The following is a 9,724-nucleotide window of genomic DNA, read 5'->3' on the forward strand; positions in this document are numbered from 1 at the left end:
CAACGGTGCGGTAACTCAATCCGGTAGGGCGTTCCTCATGGTGGTTCTGCTACGACTCAGGCTCTAGGTCCTATTTGCAATCCGAGCCCGGCTACGAGTTCGATTAGTCATTTTGAGCCCCCCCTTCATAAATAAGGGGAGGGACTTGAAGACCTAACACATCATTGCCAGGTTAGATCGGGATCCATTGTCGTCTCCTTGCGCAACAACCTCGTCACCGTTAGAATAAAAAAAAAATCAATCTTTAGATAGATCCAGTAAGTGCGGGAAGAACATGTCTAAACGTCAGCACTCGCACCTCGACGTTGACGGCACCGGAAAAAGGCCACATCATGTGCCGAAGAAGCACCTCTACCCAACGGCGAATCCACCCGGGGGCTTCAACGGGCTCAAGCCCCCCTCCAAAAGTGAGAATTTTTTTAATACTACTCCTAAGGCCTCGTTTGGCACGAAGGGATTCAGGAGGTTTCGAGAGGAAAATCCTCTAGAGGATCAGAAACCCCACAGAACCTCAGGCGCCCATTTGGTAGGAGGGGTTTGCTTAGCCGAATCCCCTCGTTCCCCTTCAATCCGTTTCTATCCATGTGTTTCAGGACCCTACTCGAGGGACTAGTGGAAGCAAAGCCCCAAATCCGATTTGAGAGGATTGGGTGGAAGAAAGGGATTCACCAAATCCCCTCCTCCCCAAACCTCCCCAATCCACTTCTACCAAACAAAGCCTAACTGATCCAGCCAAGCCCCGCACACAACCAACAGGCTTCGAGCCTTCAAGCGAGGCAGTCGGACACCCGCACTTCTCCTCATCGAGGAACCCTAGCCGGCCGCCCCGCACTTCTCCGGCGCCCCCCCTCCCTGGCTCGCTGCTCTCCATCCGCGCGCCCCGTCGCTTCTCTCCATCCACACGCCCCGTCGCTGCTCTCGTCGTTTCAGGGATTCAGGCCAGGAGCCAGGGCACTGGTCGCCGCCTCGTCGGATTCAGGGCCAGGAGCCAGGGCGCTGGTCGGCCCCTCCCCAAAGTCTGTCGGCCGACGGCAGTGGCCCATTTTCGCGGCTTCGCCCCCTCGCCGGATTGCCAGAGCAAGGCGCTGGTCGGCCCCTTGAGCAAGGCGCTGGTCGGCCCCTTCCTGAAGAGCCAACACAGGATATTGGTTCAAACAACAAAACATACAACATTTCAATTGGTATATCGCCTCATTGAGTTGATATTGATTCTCCCCGTGACAACTGCATTAGTTGAGCGAATATTTTCAGCAATGAAATCATCAAAACAGATTTGCGCAATAAGATGTGAGATGAGTGGCTCAATAATTTAATGGTGTGCTATTGTGAGAAAAGGATATTCAAAAGTATCCCTAATGATCGGATCATGATACGATTCTAGAAAATGAAAAATCGCAAAGGACATTTGCCTCGTGAGTACAATGTCATTTCCTAAAGGTATACCTGACTTCTCCTCGTGTTAATTTTGTTGTTGCTTCTGTAATACTAACTTTGAGCCCCCCCTTTATTTTCTTCCAAGATTTGCCACTGCAGGCTTCAGCATCCACAAGATCGACGTCGACGCCTTGGAGGGCACCAGCGCCGACCTGAAGTACCATGGGTTCCCTGACCCTGCTGCTCTCCGGTTAGCCTCATCCGTAAATCCTCTTCGCATAGACTTCGCAGCCATGGGCGGCAACATCTTCATCACCACCAACCCATGCTGTCCAGACACTCCCACCCTCGTGTTGGACACCGAGACGGCTGGGCTCACCATGGGTCCCCGTTCACCGGTTCGACTCATCGACGTGACTACCTTCACCGTGGCCGCCGGCGGCATGCTATACGGGTTGACACATCGGCATGTTCATGAGGAACACTCTTTCGAGGCCATGCCGTGGGCACCAATGGACAGAGACGAGCTGTGGCCGAGCCCAACCATGAGATGGTCCTGGAAAAGCGTGTCCTCGCCGCCACCATTCGCCATGGACGACATAATCACCTCCTACGCCCTGCACCCGGACGGGCACACCATTTTCATGTCCGCACACGACATTCGCTATCATCATCTTCCCAAGGGCACCTTCTCCTTCGACACCAGGAATTCCGAGTGGAGGTTACATGGGGATTGGGCGCTACCATTCCAAGGACAAGCCTATTACGACAACGGGCTAGACGCATGGGTCGGGCTTCACAAGGACGGTTACATCTGCTCCTGTGAAGTTGCCTCCCGCAGCAGCACAAGTGCCGTGGAGACGGAGTGGAAGGTGACCAAGGAGAAGCTGTTCCACAAGGACCCGGAGAGGCGGCAGGCATTTGCGAAGGCCAGTCTCGCGTACATGGGCGAGGACAGCTTTTGCCTTGTGGAGTTTGTGCTACGCGAGGGAGTGGAGTTTAAGCGCACCTTTGGTGACCGTGATGGTTGTGTGCTCCACATGAGCACGTTTGCTCTTAAATACTCCCTCCATCTCAAAATTCTTGTCTTAAGTTTGTCTAAAAATAAATGTATCCAAATACTAAAACGTGACTAGATACATTCATATATAGACAAATTTAAGACAAGAATTTTGAGACGGAGGGAGTATGATCGTAGGGGAGAACTGCAAACCACGCGCCACCACACTAACTCCTATGTAGTGTCCAAGTATCTCCAGACAGTTTCTCCTGTAGTGCTCTGGATGTAAAGCTATTTGTTGACATGTTTTATGCAAACCATGTCAGAGCAATGTAAGCTATGTATGATACGTGGGCAGGCTAAATATAGAAATAAAAAAGAAGTCCACTTCTCTTGGCATTTTTGTGGAACATTAGTGATTCATTTTGCATACTTATCTGTTGTCGAAAGCAGAGTGATGATCACACGTTACGAAAACTATAAGTTGGGCTGTCTTTTGCTCCTGCAATAACACTGTCAAATATGGATGATGAAATTCTATTGTAATATCACTATGTTAATTATTCTTCACTAGTCGTCAACCCGTGCATTTGCACGGGCTAGATTAATAACCTACAATGGGATGAAATTTCTGAGACTATCTTTCATTCATTGGGGGTAAGGAAATATCCTAAATTTCTATTGGAAAAATTATTCAAGTCTTATCATAGTTCAAATTTAATGCTTCAAATAATAGAATATCAAATGACGCGTATACTCAAATATTCTCTGTCCACATAAAAATTAAATGATTTAATCTCCTCTAGTCTTGGTACATAATTCCTTCAACACATTGGATTTTTTTTCTTTTTGAATTGTTCATTCACTTGACATCTATTACCACCTGTCTCTAGAGTAATTTAGAAGTTTACTTTAGATATATGATGAAAGAGCCTCACAGAATAAACAACAAAAACAATTAGGTCTTTTTGAAGAGATGACGAATACAGACACACATGAGAGAACATTTTCTATTACTTCTTTTTCTTGTTCCATAATTTTATCATAAAAGAACAAAGTCCTAGTCTCCAACTGATATAATCATGCATTGAAATAAATAGTCATTGGGTTGAGCATCTGTTAGATGTTTCGATGGTTGCTCTTTTGTGCATCCCCTTGGCTTCCATCATATCCTAACGTACTGATCTAAACATATTCAGTTTTATTATATTAGTCATTTCCTAAAAGTAATAAAATACTAATAATACGTTAACATATATGGGCTGTTTTGATGGCAGCTGATGCTCACCTTACCAAAATACGGGGTTGACCACCAGCGTGGGTGTCTTTTGGTTGTCAGCTAAATTTTCTAACCTACGCCAAAAGAATTGTCGCTACTTCATTTCCTGCACCAATGGGCTGTTCGTAGCGGCGAATTTTATGGCCACTTTTTCGGCTCAGGCGCGATTCAGCGTGGCTGGCCTAGGCACCATCAAAACGACCCTATAGACAAAAGTAAACTGTCTGTTTTTAATTCACATGAACTTTGACTAATATGGTATATACAAAATATTATTGGAATGCATATTTTATTTAGCTAAATACTGATACAATGTTTTATTTAATAAAATACTGATAAAATATCGTATTTACCGAGATACTCCTTTAATATTTAACTAAAATTGTATTTATCAAACCGAACAAACTGACACACATGCCTCATTATCCATTATCTACCGTGAGTAGGTGGTTCCTACAAACTAACATGCATATTATTCCTACATATTACTTTGCCGAGTTGTCATTTTCAAAACTCAACAATTGCTATTTAAATGTTTGTCGAGTGCATGATAATATGAACTTCGCAAAGTTGATGGTTGTTGACCTCCGTCTAGCCGAGTGATGTTTGCCGAGAACAGAAATCGACAAACACAATGCATAGTTGTTTCTAGCTATGACTTGCTAAGTGTGTTGGAAACTCACCGAATTCAGCGATTCCGGTCGTGAAATGGCATTAACAAAAAACCTTATCACCATCACGTCCCAAAAATGAACGGTGTAAAAATAAGTAGCTATCTTTTTGAATGTAGATTGTTCTTATATACGTGTTTAGTTTTCTTGATTGTATGTAATATCAACTTTTATACCATGCATGCATGGTACGCTCGAATTCGGTTTCATTTAGTCGGTGTAAGCTTTATTCATACATGTACATAGGTTGGTCTACTGTGCAATTATCTGATTATGCCGCAAAATCTCGAACAGAACATGTTTAACATATTTGTCCTCTCAAAACCAAACATGCGTTTATCGTATTTTTAAGAAATATTAACTTACAAAAGTTATAGTTCATGGACTAATGTCACATGTAACTTTTACTCATTAACAATGAAAACTGAGTATCCTAGCAACCAGAAAAACAGTTTGAGCGAAGTAGTCAACTGTAACCTCTAATGCATTAGGCAATATAAAGTCTTGGCAGACCTGGTGAGATATATAATTCATGCATCGGCCTATTTTGCAAGGCGGGGTTGCCATAGTTCCGTTGTAATTCACTCTTGTTCATCCAAAAAAGGTTAATTAGAATACCTTCAGTATCACAATCTGATGCCTTTTGTCGATAAGATAAAAAAATGTGTAGATGCAAAGTCTATTACATGGAACACGAACATTTTTTTCTTGCGTATAATAACCTGTGCCAAACAATGTGCTACCCTGGAAAACAATTGATTGATCCTCCTTCACAGAAATTACATAAAACATAGAGAACATACCTGATTAAAGTTGAATCCCTGTAGAAAATAAAATATGTTTGGAACCTGAAAAAAAGTCTGAGTCAGGTGAAATTCTTATAACACCCATGAAATCAGGCCCAATATCGAATGCGATAACAAAATGCAAATATAGGATAAGCCGTCAAAAGCACAGTCCGAGTATAAGAGGTCACAAAAACAAACTGGATTAAAATGTACAATTTTTACTCTGCATGCCCCAAACAGACAATGATCTAATCAACCGAATTGTATATTTTACTACATGTCAAAGATGAAGAAAAAGGGAGAGGGTCAAGGGATATTGGTGGTATAAAACATGAGAAACTGAGACAAAAAGACAGCTGATATGTGCACTAAAAATATGAAACTTGTTTAAGTGAGTGAATCTCCATGCCCCAAACAGGCAAATATCATAGAGAGATACATGTTAAAAAGTCATTACAATTAAATACACCAAAAAATATATTATACTACCCCAGATCAAAACCAAACCATTTGCTTAATGATTAGCTTATCACCTCGTCATTGGCTGCGATGGTGCCACGGCCAAGAAGAGCTTACCATATGTACCCCGGCTAGATAGGTTAGACAATGCTAGATTTCACACGCTGCATGGAGAGAGAAGCATTGTATTAACCCAATCCAAAGGCTGGCAGGGCGATGTTTGATATATTATCCAGTGCATAGTGAAAGGTCCCCCACTAGACCTCATCACCCAATTTTATGTAGCGCGTGGAGGCAGCCAATTATATAATCAGCTCATGATGTTCATCATGTACATGCAAATCTCGCTTTCCTATTTGCCGGTGGATATAACTTGCCGCGATCTCTTCGTCACCTGCAACAGAGAGAGAGAGAGAGGGAGATGATGATGCCTAATTTCATCAGAAGGAAGATACCAAGGCCAACGTGCCATGGTGCAGATAGATTTAGATGTGATTTGCGGCTGGGTCTAACACGCCGTGGATGAAAGGAAAGACATGTTACTCTAACATGCCTATATGCCCTGCCACCTATGATTGGCACCAGATCGCCATGAAAGAGGCGATGAAGGCTTAGACCAACAACTCTTCGTTAGGGATTAACTAAAGGCGATTTCTTGAGATAACGATCTTGTTGGTAGGAAAATAGATGACGGCTTTGTTTTTGTTTTGGAAGAGGTCGATCTGGTAGTCCTTCCACGGCAAGAGTCTAATGGAAATAATTTATGGTTTTAGATTTTATCTACTAGCAAAAGGGCCCATGCGTTGCAACGGGAGAAAGAAATACCACACGGCACACACTCTTAATTTATAAAAAATGTCTATAATTTGAGAATTTATAGTTACGATACAAATAAAGATGGTCTTATCCTACAAAAATGCAGTTCAAAATTTCACAGGTCTTCTATTTTAACACGGCTTGCATGTAGATTTAATACGTACAAAGAATCAGTCAAGTGACCTTCAGTTTCATCTCTAATCCTGATTTTGTTGACGTGTTCATTCCCAACCCGGATGAGTACCGGTATGAAAGAAAGACGAATAATGACTTATTTATTAAGATTGCACCCTAGATAGTATTTTTATTAAACGTTTAACAGATAAAATAATATCATATTTAAATTCTACATATTTTTCTAATCAAATTCCATGTATAATATGTTAAATTTGGAGTTACGGTTTAAAAGATATGAATATTTAAAAATATATTTAATATATACTACGAGTTTAATGTCATAAAAAGTAAGGGCTTTTTTGTAAAATCACATTGGTGGGTTTTCGACGGAAGCAATAGCCTCTTTATTATTAGGTGTGTGTGTGTATATATATATATATATATATATATATATATATATATATATATATATAGGTATAGATTAAGATTGCACCCTAGATAGTATTTTTATTAAACGTTTAACAGATAAAATAATATCATATTTTAAATTCTACATATTTTTCTAATCAAATTCCATGTATAATATGTTAAATTTGGAGTTACGGTTTAAAAGATATGAGTATTTAAAAATATATTTAATATATACTACGAGTTTAATGTCATAAACAGTAAGGGCTTTTTTGTAAAATCACCTCGGTGGGTTTTCCGACGGAAACGATAGCCTCTTTATTATTAGGTAAAGATGATTAAATAAGGTTACTTAACGTGGAGACTTGAGAATGTCTTTGTTACGCGTAGGTTGGGTCAGGTTGGTAGTTTTTCCCACGGCAATACTCTAGAGGCTGACCAGTTTTTTTAGTTATTTTACTGCAAGAGCAAAAAAAATAAATATAGTATATGTTTTTGCCTGGGACTAATTAACATGCGCTATTGAAAATATCAGTTACGTGTAGGCTGGGTCAGGTAGGCTACTTTTTTCTACCGCAGTAGTAACATAAAATTAAATGATCTAGAAAAAAACTGACTTAGGATGTTATGATTGAGTCTGCACCGTAAAAATTTGGTCCCACAAGATGGACGGCTCGTAAAATCTAATTAACGTGGGAATTTTTAAGGAGTCTCTAATTAGTATAAGTATAGATTTTGAAGAAACATAGCATATATAAGCACCGCCTTTACTCTACAGAGAAATTACACTTTTGCTGCAACAAAATTAAATTACCTATGATGAATACACAAAAGAAGTAAAACTATTGTAGAGAGTGCATGCCTCACCCACCCCTCTTTCATGTTTTTCTTTGTGATTTCTAAATTTAAACTAGTGTATCTTTTGAACGTAAGGTCATATTAAGTTTCACTTGCATATTCGTGTTCCTTGGGATGAGGGCTTCTAAATAAGGCCAATTTTAGATATGTTTTGACACATTTTTAATTTCTGAAACTTAATAGAAATGAATGTTAAAATCAGCAAGTTGAAGAACTGAAACTTAAAACCATGCGGGGGCTCCAATGTTTTGACAAGTTTTAAAAACTTCAGCAAGTTTCAACAACTAAAACTTGATAGAACAAACGATAAATTCAGAAAGTTTCAAAAACCTCGTAAAACTTGGTGAAACTTTGTAAAACTTAATATTAGGACTATCAAGTTTTAATATTTGAAACTTGGCAATTTTTAAAAAGGTGTTTAATGTATTCAAAATTGATATTATTTAAAAGTACTCGTTGCAACAAACACAAATATGCAAAGAAACTTAATTGGACCGAGTGCTGCGATTTAAGGGTTAATGAAATTAACTAGAACACGAATACTGAAGCTAATGGTTGTCCGTGCATGCAGGCATGCCCACCCCCCTCACGTGCGTGGCCCTGTGAGTTTCTCCTTTCAAAGAGGGTCTTGACCTTCTCAGTTATAGAATTGGGAAGAAACATGCTGCTTACTTCTAAGCATGTATAGCCTCCAAGTTTCAAACCTATAATCATTATGTTGCCCAGAACTGGGATTGGGTTATCCTCCTCTTCTTTTGCTTACAATGTCTAGTTTTTGATTTCTTCTTCTTCTTCCCTCTTTGTATACCATCCCTTTATATTAATGAAAATTGCCATGTAACTATTGTTCTACGGTTCAGGGTTTAAAAAAGATGTAGCATAGTGAGTAGCAGATGACACAAATAATAGAATGTTGTTGTAGCGTTCCTGATTGGTGGATCAATCCCAATGTTCTCTAATATCGAAACGACTACTCGCATCGCCAGGGTGATCGGAGTAGGCCAAAAGAAAATTCTGGATAGGTCGAACTATTGGAAGCGAATGGAAAAGGAACATTGAGTGGAATCAAAGAAACTAGCAGACTTATTATTAAATAAATACAAATAGGTGCAAATTCCGACATCTATTCATATTACTATTTGGATACTTCCATATATACTCCCTCCGTCCAAGAATTCTTGTCTTAGATTTGTTTAGATATGAATGTATCTAGTCACGTTTTAGTATTTTGATACATCCATTTCTAGACAAACCTGAGACAAATGGAGGGAGTATATGGGATGTGAAACATGGTCATTAGGTAATACATTGTATGTCCTAGTCTACACAAAATAGCCTCATATATTTTAGGAAAAATGTATCTTAATTATGAATGTTCTAATTTCCGCATTGCATTCGAACACCTAGTTTGATGTTTGATCCAAATCAGGTGGCACTCGTTCTCCCTACTGTCTCACGTGGTACATCTCTTGTAATTGCATGTCTTCAAGAAGAGTGCAACTTGGTAGTAGATAACCATCACAGTGACCCAGAGCATTGGACAGATGCAACAGAACTGCTGGTAAATCATTACAAACATACCATAGGCTTGAAACTGTTACATCATGTGTATGTGATTGGCTAATACATTAGGAGTGCAGGCTATGACGCCATGTGATAGAACTCAGAGCCACCCTACCATATGGACCGGAAGAGACTGGTTATGCCACACCTCCTCCGTCGCCATCTTCTTGGCCTCAATATAGAGAGCATATCGACATTGCTAAAGATTAGCTTGATGGAATCATCCGAGTAGATGATGAAATTCTTTGAACTCAAAAGCCACACAAGTAACCCCAAAAAACTAATTTTGTGGACAATTTGAATAATTTAGACATGTCGATGAAGCCTAGAATTGATCTATCATAGTACAGTCTAAATCTAAGAGCATGGTTGTATAGTGACTCTCACCAAG

General features: G+C 40.0%; 1 protein-coding gene across 1 annotated transcript; it reads left to right on the plus strand.

Moving 5' to 3' along the window:
• The first annotated feature begins 274 nt into the window (after nt 1-274).
• Nucleotides 275-2,663, plus strand: LOC123429372. The gene is made up of 3 exons (XM_045113414.1): nt 275-377; nt 1,534-2,459; nt 2,562-2,663. Exons 1-3 carry the CDS (start codon nt 275-277, stop codon nt 2,661-2,663), a joined length of 1,131 nt encoding a protein of 376 aa, XP_044969349.1.
• Nucleotides 2,664-9,724: the final 7,061 nt, after the last annotated feature.

This window comes from Hordeum vulgare, chromosome 2H (assembly GCF_904849725.1).
Source record: "Hordeum vulgare subsp. vulgare chromosome 2H, MorexV3_pseudomolecules_assembly, whole genome shotgun sequence".
Taxonomy (NCBI): Eukaryota; Viridiplantae; Streptophyta; class Magnoliopsida; order Poales; family Poaceae; genus Hordeum; species Hordeum vulgare.

Excerpts from the sequence above, each read along its gene's own strand:
- LOC123429372 (XM_045113414.1), top strand. The coding sequence starts at position 275 with ATGTCTAAACGTCAGCACTCGCACCTCGACGTTGACGGCACCGGAAAA. Across the intron at positions 378-1,533 it reads AACGGCGAATCCACCCGGGG|GCTTCAGCATCCACAAGATC; the intron begins GCTTCAACGGGC and ends TTGCCACTGCAG. Across the intron at positions 2,460-2,561 it reads CCCTCCATCTCAAAATTCTT|TATGATCGTAGGGGAGAACT; the intron begins GTCTTAAGTTTG and ends AGACGGAGGGAG.